Source organism: Anarhichas minor, unplaced genomic scaffold, assembly GCF_050575085.1.
Source record: "Anarhichas minor isolate MPS153535 unplaced genomic scaffold, ASM5057508v1 ptg000024l, whole genome shotgun sequence".
Taxonomy (NCBI): Eukaryota; Metazoa; Chordata; class Actinopteri; order Perciformes; family Anarhichadidae; genus Anarhichas; species Anarhichas minor.
In genome coordinates, this window is record NW_027466470.1 from 1,174,318 (window position 1) to 1,187,023 (window position 12,706).

At 46.5% G+C, this 12,706-nt stretch overlaps 1 protein-coding gene across 1 annotated transcript in view; it reads left to right on the forward strand.

Moving 5' to 3' along the window:
* Positions 1 to 6,886: 6,886 nt before the first annotated feature.
* adcy8 (adenylate cyclase 8 (brain)) overlaps positions 6,887 to 12,706 on the forward strand; it is a 70,882-nt gene continuing 65,062 nt past the window's right edge. Inside the window, 2 exon segments of the mRNA XM_076097226.1 lie at positions 6,887 to 7,129; positions 7,131 to 7,772. Of these exon segments, the coding sequence (XP_075953341.1) occupies positions 6,887 to 7,129; positions 7,131 to 7,772 (885 nt within the window).

Genomic DNA, 12,706 nt, shown 5'->3' on the forward strand with positions numbered 1-12,706 from the left:
AATTACAGTGAATGAGCTGGAGACTTTGGGGGGGGGGGGAAATAAGTGAATCACAAATCCCTTTTAATCACAGAGAAGCTTCGTTAAAGATGTCAGAATCAACATGTGTTTGTTTGTAGTGACACAGGCTACAATACAGAAGCTATGTAACTACGCTATGATTTCTATATAACCTATAGAACTATGCTACATTACATTTTACATGGGACACAAACACCGGCCTCCTGGGTGAAAGTCATGTGTTTGTTTGTAGCTACATAGGCTACGTTACGGAAGCTACGGTACGTAAACTCAGTAGTAACGTTAGCTTACGTTAGCTTATTTTAAGTCAACGTTGACTTTTGGTGTCACACAGGACACGAACACTGGGCTCCTGGGTGTTTGTCTGTAGTTGCATAGGCTACATTATGTAACCTACGTACCTACGCCACATTACGTAAGCAAAATTGTAAGGTTTTAAAACTTAAACATAAGTCGTTGACATCTGGTGTTACGAATCCTGGCCTACTGAATGAAGTCCTGTGTTTGTCTCTTGTTACATAGACTACGTTAAGTAACCTACATAACTAATCCACGGTACGTAAGCGACAAAGCTATGCTAGCTTGTTTTAAGTCAATGTGGACTTCTGGTGTCACACAGGACACAATCACCGGCCTACTGGGTGAAAGTCCTGTGTTTGTTTGACCCATCCATCCACTTAGACTTTGTAGCCCTTTATGCTACGTCACCTGACTTCCATTCTTTTCTCCAGTCATAACTATGGCCACCTAGCATCATTGTTTTCGAGCTGCCGTATTCGACGAGGTGTGAGTGAGAAAGGGCTGTTATATTTGGATAATAATAAACGGATTCATTAGCAGCTGACTCACGGGGTTTTTGTTGGATGTCTCCCATTCTAATGAGTTTTGATTTGAATGCGGGGCTTCCAGTTGTCAATCATCCCAGTAAAATCACCCTGGTCTCAGAGCAGTCGTTCATTATTCACCGTTATATGGAGCTGCTCCAGATGACATCATCACTACCGTCTGTCTCTCTGCTGCTTCAGATTCACACCAGTAATACAGAAATATCACTTTCCCTCACAGCGCCCACCGGGGACGCACTGGGGCTGAATTTCAGCCCGTAAATTTGAGATGGCGAGGCCCTTTCATGCTGAGGATTTTATTGGCAGTAATTTCAACACTTGTACTGTTTTTGTAGTAGAAAAAGAAGCGGATGAGACCTGCCTCCTCAGTTTGTATCAGCACTGCCCAGACAAGCCGAGGTGAGCTTGAACCAGACGGTAACCTCTGGTTCTGCCGAGTAAAGCCGATGCTTCATGTGTTAAAGCTGCATTCTCTCTAGTGTCCACCAGGGGGCGACTCCTCTGGTTGTATAGAAGTCTATGAGAAAATGACTCTACTTCTCTCTTGATTTATTACCTCAGTAAACATTGTAAACATGAGTTTATGGTCTCAATCTCTAGTTTCAAATCTCCTTCAATACAGCATGATGTTCATTTAGTACATTATGGTCCATTTAGAGTCAAACAGACCATAAAGCAGGGGATGCTTTAGGGCGGGGCTTACTGTGATTGACAGGTCTCTACCAGAGACGTATACGGCGTCTGTACATCACTCCTCAGTCCAAATATGGTCACTTTCCTTCATTTGTTGCAAAAAACAACACGGCGACGGCCGTAATCCAAGATGGCGATGGCAAAATTGGCAAACTCGAGGCTTCAAAACATCAGTCCACAAACCAATGAGTACGATGACTACGTCCACTTCCTATAAACAGTTTGTGGTTCAAACAGTAGTCATAACTCGTCATGTTCATGATGAAAATTTCAGTTCGGCCGGGAATGGATCGGCCGCTCTGGAGTCTTCCCGAACGTCTCGATGGCCAGTCCGCCCCTCTCACCCACCGATTTTAAAGACGTTTTGAACATTAAAGTTTTCCTGGAGAAAAAACATCAAAAGCTAAAAATACAATATAATCGGATTGAGTGTTTGGATATATATTACTGCACATATGAGGTAGGAAATATAACATATTGGTATATAGTATATTGCTCATACATATATTGATACTGATATTGCACATGAATGAATGAATGAGTGATTTCCCGGTCTATTGGGAGCAGTGTTGGTTATCACATTCAGGTTCAACCACAGGGCACAAAAAACTCTTTTCATTATTTTAAATTGGATGTGCAAACATGAAAATCATAATTATTTTTGATTAAATAAAGGGCAAACATGTGTTTGTTGAGAATTAATGTTATTTTTAGTGCATAAAACTAAACAAAAGCACAAACTACCGTCGACCTTCAAGCTCCAAAGGTCCTCTTGCGTTCGGCCATCATGTGCTGGTCACAGTGACCAGTGAGGGTTTGACTCTCTGATAGAATATGAATGGTTGTAGAAGAGACAAACTGATCCCTTGTAATACTCCTATCGACGCGATTATCGGTCTTCAAATAGAGGTATCTGAAGTATTTCCTCCCGGATTGATCCGCCCACCCCAAAGTCACAGTTTCAAACATGAATTATTATGTAACTCCAAAGATTTAACACTGCTCTGGTTCCAGCTCAATGACGCCATTACTTTCAGACACTAACCAAATTGTTAAAGACTTCCCTTCTTTGTTTTCTGTCCTTTACGTCCTCATTTCCTTATTTCTTTTCTTTCTTCAACTTCACTCTTGAGTACATCCTTTTGTTGCTTTTACTGAAGTATAAGTTGGATTTTTATGACTATTAATGTAATATGTTCCTTACATGGAATGTATTTGCATTTTTGGGAGGTATTGAGTTCTCCTTCCCAAAAATCCGGGCAAATCTTTACCCCCGACTATGTTTGTGAGTGTTTCCTAGATGAGAAATGTGTCTGCTGTGAGCATATAATATATATATATATATATATTATATATATATATATATATATGATCCATAGCTGATAGAATAACTGTTGAAAACCTCAAATTGACTAAAAAGAAAAGAAAGTAAAGTAGAAACGACATCCAGTTCCAGGCAGGTTGTGACCTCCAGCGGGGACAAATAATGAGAATAAAATCTCCTCCGGAGCTAAAAAAAAGCCTTTCCTGCGTCTCGCTCCATTATTCAAGGTAAGACCTATTTTTTTTAGCTCTGCAGCTAGCCGCGGGGCTCGGCCCGTGAAGGGACCGCTGCAGCCTTCACACACAGTCAGGTGACGGGGGGGAAGACACATTCGTCCTTGCTGAGCATACTCGTCGTCGTTAAACTCTGTACTTACGAACGGGAGGACGAGCCGTCCCTCAATTTTTCTGTCATCTCTTCATTGAAACCTCAAATTACGGCAGCGGGGAATTGATGAGCTGTCACCGCCCGACCAGCCGAGCTGTCAGGGGGTCTGACACCCTGAAATGAGCGAGTCTGGGGGGGAAATAGCAAACAGTTTCCTGTCCTGAGGAGGCCGTGACATCTTTGATGGCTGGCGGGAGCCGCACTGATAATAACCTATGCAGCCTTTAATGTGACCGGGGCGAAGTAAATGGATACATATTACATTTAAATCAGCTCCTGACTCATTATAACAAGTGAGCACACACCATACAATTTGCTTAATTGTTTCTGAAACGATCCGGGAAAGAATAACTTTAAGACGTAAAGCCCGCGTCATATGTCCAGTGAATCACAAAGCTTTTTGAAATGTAAAGAAGACACCATGCTGTTTGTGTTTGGTCTCTTTTGATGTGATGAACGTGAAACGTGAAGATGAAATGCCACATTATAAAATGTCTTGTATATGTGGGAAGAATAATCAGAAATCCATATTATAATCAGAAATGACCTGTTTTGAAAATCAATGTATCATTAGTTTGGATTTCCTTCACGGTATCATGTGAAAACGTCCACAAGATGAATACTTTGCTGCATTTCAAGAATCACAAATAAAGACAATTTATTGTCATTAAACTACGCTGTGACAAAGGGCTCAGTAATGTAATCCATTGTTTAGACAACTCGTTTATTCTGTCAACACATTTTATTTTAAAGCGGAGACGTGTTTGTTCGCTGCACCTCGTCTCTTTCTGGAGCAGCTTCCCCTCTGAAGCTCGGACTCCAGCGATGAAGGAACGGCAGCTTTCCAAATCCAATATTTGTCCCCTCTCGGTTGTGACGCCCCATCTATAAAGGACAAATGAAGGGCATGTTGAATAATAACCGGCTCTATCTGGGGCTCCGGAGCGTTCAGTGAGGATCAGTTTGGGGAAAGGATTTCAGTAATTCTCCTTTCCTGGGAATCAGCAGAAAGAAATAAAAGGCTAGAGTGGAGACACGGCAGACGAAAAAAGGAGGTAAAAATAGACTGAATAGCAATGAGGCAACTTTCCTCTCGCCCGGAGCCATGCGTGAGTCAAAGTGGGGGTTTGCTTCTCCTCATAGGGACCTCTTGCAGCTCCTCAAGGTTCAGGAGAGAATCATTTGACCCGATCTAATCCCAGTCCAGGAAGCTCTCTGAGGCCTTAGCTCTGCGTCTCTCTCTCGGATATAAGCAAAAGTGGGACAAGATACTCGCAGAAAGCGAGAGGCTTGCTGGAGACATTTTCTTTCTCCAATATTCTGTCTACATTTTGGTGACACTCTGAATTAATCTGAATTAATCTGGCTTTAACCAGAGTCCCCCAGGGCAAGACAGCGAGCAGAGATCTGTGGAGGGTGATTGTGAAAACATCTCTGGGGGTTCTCCTTTCATGATTCATTTGAAGTTTACAGTTTGTGATTAATATGCGAGGGCCTGCCAAGCCTCAGATTAGATTCACGATCACGTTATTTACGTCGAGAACATCATTTACATTTTAGTCGGTAAACTGAGGCTCTTACCCACAGTGCTCTACACACCGCATGATAAAGGTTACCAACAGTACAGATCTGAAGTAGTGCTGCAGCCGAAGCATCGCTGCCCTGCAAACAAATTTATAGCGTAGTCAGACTGAATGTTTATACGTTTGAAAAGAAGACTTGAAACTAGAGATTGAGACCATAAACTCATGTTTACAATGTTTACTGAGGTAATAAATCAAGAGAGAAGTAGAGTCATTTTCTCATAGACTTCTATACAACCAGAGGAGTCGCCCCCTGGTGGACACTAGAGAGAATGAAATTTAGTTTTTTTAATTGAGGGTGCCAAAACCCACAATGCAACAGTTTATCCAATATTGACATCCTTGTCTGATGATTGAGTTTTAGATGAGAGTCTTCTCCAAACTGTTGCCACACAAGTTGGAGGCACATGATCGCTTATAAATTGAATATATATATTTTTTTATTTAATACTGAATTATTAAGATTGACCTTCATTGAAACTAAGGGGCCAAAACCTAACCAGGAAAAAGAAAGGGATACATATTTGGAGACATAGAGATGGAAAGAAGGAGGTGAAGTAAGAATCAGACAGAGAGGAAGGGAATGTGGATAGAGGGAAAGAGGAGAAGAAGCGCGTGGGATGGGGAAGACGGCTAAGACGAGGAGGTGGGGTGCGCACACACACTCACACACACATATTAAGAGGTGACTGTGACGTCAAACCGGAGCCCAGCTGACTCGCTCGCTCCGCCGTGCTTCTCGCTGACCAGCCTCGCGCTCTCTGCACATCCAGTACTCCACGCGGCTGCTGCTCCTGCACGCCCTTTAAAAAACACCGAGGAGAAGGAGACGAAGAAGAGAGACACGGCTCACGGGAGGAGGAGGAAGAACTGGAGGAAGAGGAGAAAGGAAGGAAGGAAGGAGGCTCTGCTCTCATCCTCGCGCGCTGCACGGGGACATTGTTTGTTTTTGGAGACGCTTTGCACGGACACGAGCCGCTTTCCCTCGCGCGGTCAGAGATAACGGAGTAGATTGTAAAGGAGCACCGCTGTGTGTCTTGGCACTGCACCCCCCCCCCCCCCCCCCCCCCCCCCCCCACACACACACACACACACACACACAGCCCCCCCCCCCTGGAGCCAGGTGTTGCATTCAAGCGCGCGAGCCCACACTTGTCGATGGAGAGGCACAAGAAGGAGGGTTGATCCGCGATGCGGAGCTCGCGCACTTGACTCTGATCCTGTCTGCGAGCCTCTCGAGCAACAACAAGTTGACCAATTTTGTATTGAATTTCCTCTGGCTCGAGACCACGTTCAAGGAACCGGATTCAATTTACCGGATTTTCACGTTTCGCCTGCTGCCTTTACCGGATTTGTCTATTTTTTTTTTTTGTTGGATATTTTTATGAACGTCACCGAAAACGGGAATTAACGTAATTTGTGCTTTTTTTGTTTTTCACCCTACAGCTGCACGTGCAAGTAAAAGAGTAAACGGACCCAGCTGTGCCAACGACGCGCGAGACATTTTGTGGGGGGGGGGGGGGGGGGGGGGGGGGTTAGGGGTGAAATTCAAAGATCTAAGGACTGACACCGCGTGCACCCCAAAACCACCCGCCTTGTTGTTGTTTTTCACGGATCCCGGCTCTCCCGTGGCCCCGCGCGGCACCCTGATGGTGCGGACGGGCGGCGCACGGTGGCTCGAGCTGCCGCTTGGACACGCCGCGTGGTGATTTTTTTTTACCCTCTCAGCACAGGAGATACGGTGCATGATGAAGATGATGGTGGCACGCGGTTAATCTTGGCGATGCTTTTCCACTCGAGTCGGATTTACCTGCTGTTTCTTCAGTGGAATCGTTTGCGTGACGATGACCTCCAACCGCGCGCTTTCACCCCGCGCCGCGCTCGCCGCACCCCCGGTTCGATGCGCACGATGAGGACGTCGTCTCCCCAAAAATCGCTGAGATAACTCACAACCGGGGAAAAAAAGGGAGGGGTAATAATAACCGACACAACCGATAGAGAGAACACAACAGCAGCAGCACGCGGCAGCAGCGATGGAGCTGTCCGAGGTCCGGTGCTCCAGCGCGAGCGAGGAGCTGTACACCATCAACAAGACCCCGAGCAGCAGCAACAACAGCAACAGCAGCGGCGGCAGCAGCGCGCGACCCAAACGGCTACTGTGGCAGAACGCAGTGCGGCACATCACCGAGCAGCGGTTCATCCACGAGCAGGGCGGAGGAGGGGTGGACGAGCCCTACGACCCGAGCCAGGACGCGCGGAAGCATTCGGCGGGGCGGGACGTCGGTGGGGCACAACAACGGCGGCACCAAGGTGTTCCCGGAGCGCGCCAGCAGCGACCTGGGCTTCCTGCAGATCGACTGCGCGCCGAGCAACTCCGACTTCTTCCTGAACTGGGGCTACACCTACCGGGGGGTCATCTTCCCGACGCTGCGGAACGCCTTCAAGTCCCGCGACCTGGAGCAGCTCTACCAGCGCTACTTCCTGGGCCAGAGGCGCAAGTCGGTGGTGGTGATGAACATCCTGGACGTGGTGACCAAGCTCACCTTGCTGGTGCTGCACCTCACCCTGGCCTCCTCCCCGATGGACCCGATCAAAGGGACGCTGCTGGGCTTCTTCACGGGCGTCGAGGTCGTCATTTGTGCCTTAGTCGTGGTGCGGAAGGACACCACGTCGCACAGCTACCTGCAGTACAGCGGCGTGGTCACCTGGGTGGCCATGGCCACGCAGATCCTGGCTGCCGGGCTGGGCTACGGGCTGCTGGGGGACGGGGTGGGTTACGTGCTGTTCACGCTGTTCGCCACCTACAGCATGCTGCCGCTGCCGCTCACCTGGGCCATCCTGGCCGGGCTGTTCACCTCGGGGCTCCACATCCTGGTCCAGATGTTCATCTCCCAGAATGCACCGCTCTCTACCAACCAGGTGAGCTCCCACCTGTCCCCCTCCTCAATCCTCCTCTCCTTCTCTTTATCTCCTTCCCCACCTTCCTCCACTCTCTCCTCTCCTCCTCTGCTTTATTGACCCCCCCTCTCTCCTTAATCCTCTAAATCCTCCTCTTTTCCATCTTCTTCCCCCACCTCCATCTCTCATTAAACCCGTCTCTTCTCCTCCTCTTTTTCTAAATCCCCCTCTTCATCTACTCTCCTGTTGACCTCCTCCTCTTCCTCCTTTATTCCCCTCTTGCCTCCCCCTAATCTCCTCTTTTCCATTTTCTCCATCTATTACCCCCAATCCTCTCTTCCTCTTGCACAGTTTCTCCATCTTCCTCCCATATCTTCACTCTCCTCTTTTTATTTCTGCTTGTTCTCCTTGTCCCTGTTGTCCACACCTCCTCTCCTAATTTTTCTCTTCCTCCCTCTCCCTCCTCTACTCTCCTCCTTTCTTCATTTCCATCTAGTCCCCCCCCCCCCCCCTCTTTCTCCATCTTCCTCCCCCTCTCCTAATTCCACCTCTTCCATCCTCAACCTTTTACTCCTTTGTTTCCTTCTGGAATCCTAATTCTCCCTCCTCCTCTTTTTCCTCAATCTCCATCTTCCTCTCCTCTTTCCTCTTCTTCTCCATTGTTGACCTCCTCTCCTTCCTCCTTCATTACCCTTTGCCTCCCCCTAATTCTCCCTCTCTTTTCCAGGATTTCCACCTTCCTCCCATTTCTTCTCCCACACTTCTCTTCTTTTCATTCCTGCTCTCCACACCTCCCCTCGTTCTCCTCCTTCCTCTGCTCTCCTCATCTCTTTCGCCTTCATTTCCCTTAGCCTCCCCCTAATCCTCTGCTCCTCCTGTCCAGTTTCTCAATCTTCCTCTTATTTCCTCTTTTTGCCTTCTGTGCTTCTCTTCTCTCCTCCCTTCTTCTTCTCTTCCAGTCCTCCTCTCTTCACATCCTCCTCCCATTCTTCTCCTAAATTGACCTCCTCTTCCTCTTCACTTCACTTGTTTCTGTCCATCAGTGCGTCTCACAAACTAGTTGACTAAATGTGTTCAGAGTTCCTGGATCCTGATGAGATGTTGATCAGCTGCCTCCTCATCTTTGTGCTTCGATTCCGATCATAACAATCCAAACCGTCTGCAGTTGATGTTGCAGGTCTTTCCTCGTCAGTGAAGCTCGGCTTGTGTTGATGTGTTTGTGGTTAACCGGTCTTTGATTTCCTGATTTCTTTTCAATTTATTTTGTGAAAGTTTTTTCCAGTTGTGATGATGAAATGAGGTCGTTTCTGGTCTCGCCTGCTGAGGTTTCAGCACCGGGAGCTGTCCAACACACACACACACACACACACACACACACACACACACACACAGACAGAGGGCCTGAAATATGCTCAGCACCCCCTACTGGTGAATATTATGATCATAAATCAGCTTTCACATAAACCTGCATGCATCCCCCAATTTTGTTGTTGATGTAAGTATGGAGCAAACAAAGCAGTACACGAGCTCTGTAATCATGTACACTGGATTCAGAATACACCGAACGCCAATGAGGTAAAAAGGCCGACTTTCATCTTTAAACAATGCTCTTTTCTGGTGTCCTAGTTTCCTCTTTTCTGGTGTCCTAGTTTCCTCTTTCCTGGTGTCCTAGTTTCCTCTTTCCTGGTGTCCTAGTTTCCTCTTTCCTTGATTCTTTGCTTCCAAAGGCAGCCAGACAGTCAGTGGTGGAAACGTCAGCTTGTGTAATGCCTTCAGAAGCTACAGCACCATGCAGTCCACCATGCCGGGTGTATGGCGGCACAACAGGAGCTTTAAGATCAGAGGGGTTTCCTTTAACTTTGTTGTTTGTCGTGGGACAACTTAAGCTGTGAGAAAAGCCTTCTTCCTCGTTATAATTCACCGGACTAGTGGCGGGATACTTCACTGCAGCGGATGACTATGTGAGCTGTGGGCCAACAAACACTGTTGATTGGATCACGTAGCTGCAACGCTTCACAGATTACAGTTGGTGCTGGTAAAGGTGTTTCGTAGTGACTCCATCTTGTCTTGAGTAAACGTGATCATAACGTCATAATTCATCAGTCAGAAGCTGACTTACTTTGTAACTTTGGATCAGGTTTGGTTTTAATGGAACCTGTTGGAATGTAAACAGAGTGACATCACTCAGTTTGACATGAATACGGTCTTCATTAGTCCAGTGACAGTGTTGCTCTGCATCGGTCAGCGTGCTGCAGATGAAGCGTGTCTGTGTTTGTGGTATATAACCTCTCAGCTGAAGAGGATTATTCAACATGAGAGAATCAGAAGCGACTATACGGGCATCGTTAGGATTCTCTCCATACTAGTACTCTTTATCGATACTCTTATCGGTTGTTTTTGATTATTTTGTGAAAGCAAATATAACTTTTATAGATCCCTGATGACGTTTTTGCCGATCATTTCTGATCCATATTGTTGTTTGATTATAGCAGCTGGTCTACAACGATCCAGACGATCTGAAGTCAGTAAACCATCAACAACTCTAGATATTATCCTTTTACTTTGTTCAATGAATATAACATAGTAATAAGCTGATTCCCACTTCCCAGCTGTCTTCAGTAGTAACTCTGAGCTCCGTGTCTGAGGGGAAGTCCTGCTGTTTAAAGGTCACCGTGGGTCGTTGTACCTTCAAAGGCCTTTCTCACTATTTCATAGAGCAGAATTGAGGTAAATAGTCATTAAATGCATTAATTGAGTTCCGGTAAGCCTGTACATTGAAACTGTTCTTTAAACTTGCTCTCATCATTATTTACTTATATTGTACTTTACTTTGTTTTCATTGTCCAATGAGAGAGGAGAACAAAAATCTTCAAGGATAAACAGACACAACACATACTGCTGTGTCAAAGGTCGGCCAGCTGTTAACTGTTAGCTGTTAGCTATTAGCTGTTAGCTGTTAGCTGGGTCTGACGCTCGGCTTTGCAGTGAGTGACGACAGTGTTTTATGATTTTTTTGTTCCAGATCAATAAAAACTATGATATGTGACAGATTAAACACAACGGTGACTCAGCTGGTTTCAGTCCATAAAAGCTTTTCCATTTGCTGCTCTGAACACTTTGTCTGTTTATTGAAGTGAGCAGTGACGGACACCATGACGAACCCAACACCACCAGTACACAGTAATAGTATAGTAATACTATAATGCACTAAACTATAATACTATGATACATACTGGTGCTGTCACTTCTGTAAACAGTCAAGAAATCATTCCAACTTTGTCATATTAGGAATGAATTAATACATTATTACGCAACCCTTATTAGAAAAACCATATCAGCATTAGTTTGCACATACTTTACATTCTTTTTTATTTATTATAAAAACAAAAATCAACCAACGGCAGCACTTCAAAGCTGTTATTCTGAAATTAACCTCTGGTTGAAAGCAACACGTTTGTGTCGTCTTTGTTGAAAAAAAGACACAAAGAAACATTACTTGAAGCCGTCAAGATGGATTTTCGTGTGATACGTCATCACCAAATCCATAATGAATATTAACCCCCTGTGTTTTGCTCCCATCACATTTTTCTCTGTCGCCTCGATTTCACTGCAATATATTTAATGTTTTTAGAGTAAACGGTAAAAATGTTTGTGATGAAATATCACAATTTTAAGCTTTGATTTGGCTGCTTTTTTTGACTGAAGTGCATTTGTGGCACATGATGTGTTTGAGGACTGTAGGACAGATGAATATCTGACGATAATGACTTTTTACAGTGTCTGGCTGGGATTAGCGCTGCAGTTTTGGCGATTTCTGAAAGAAAACAAGCTTTTCAATCAAATTTGGGGTTCAGAGGGTTAACAAAAATTACTAATTTAAATATCTTTACATCATCACTGGCTCACAGGTTGAGTGATTAATTAGCTTCCACTCGCCCTGTGAACCATCTTAGCTTGTGTCATTATTATAAGTATCAGCTCACAGGAAGCTCGGCTGCTGGGCAGGGATTATATTTTAGCATTGCGTGTTGGTATTAGTCGACCCGAAGACGCTCCGAGATCAACGACTTACACATTCTGCCTTCATTGGGCTGCGATGACACGCGAGCCGGTCGGTTGCGTGCAGCCGGATGGACGGGGGAGGGGGGGTCAGTGGGGGGGGGGGGGGGGGGGGGCAGGGGGCAGATTAGGACAACTCTCGCTGCACTCCTGTGGTTTAGGAGGACGGGGCTCGCTGTGGTTTAGGAGGACGGGGCTCGCTTCACTCCTGTGGTTTAGGAGGAAGGGGCTCGCTGCACTCTTGTGGTTTAGGAGGACGGGGCTCGCTGCACTCTTGTGGTTTAGGAGGACGGGGCTCGCTGCACTCCTGTGGTTTAGGAGGATGGGGCTCGCTGCACTCTTGTGGTTTAGGAGGACGGGGCTCGCTGCACTCCTGTGGTTTAGGAGGATGGGGCTCGCTGCACTCTTGTGGTTTAGGAGGACGGGGCTCGCTGCACTCTTGTGGTTTAGGAGGACGGGGCTCGCTGCACTCTTGTGGTTTAGGAGGACGGGGCTCGCTTCACTCCTGTGGTTTAGGAGGACGGGGCTCGCTGCACTCCTGTGGTTTAGGAGGATGGGGCTCGCTGCACTCTTGTGGTTTAGGAGGACGGGGCTCGCTGCACTCCTGTGGTTTAGGAGGACGGGGCTCGCTGCACTCCTGTGGTTTAGGAGGACGGGGCTCGCTGTGAAATTAAACATCCTGGACTCAAGCGGTGCTAATCTGCTCTTATTAATTGTGTTTGCTTGAGGACGGGGTGACCATATGATGAACACAGGGACTACAGGGAGGAGGGGGGCGTTCACTGTGGGTTTAATTAGAAAGGGAAACTCTGGAGTTATCAAACGTCACAGAGACTAAATAGACACTTCAAATATTCCTGCACAAAGACGTATTCATGAGGTAGTAACGGAGCGTA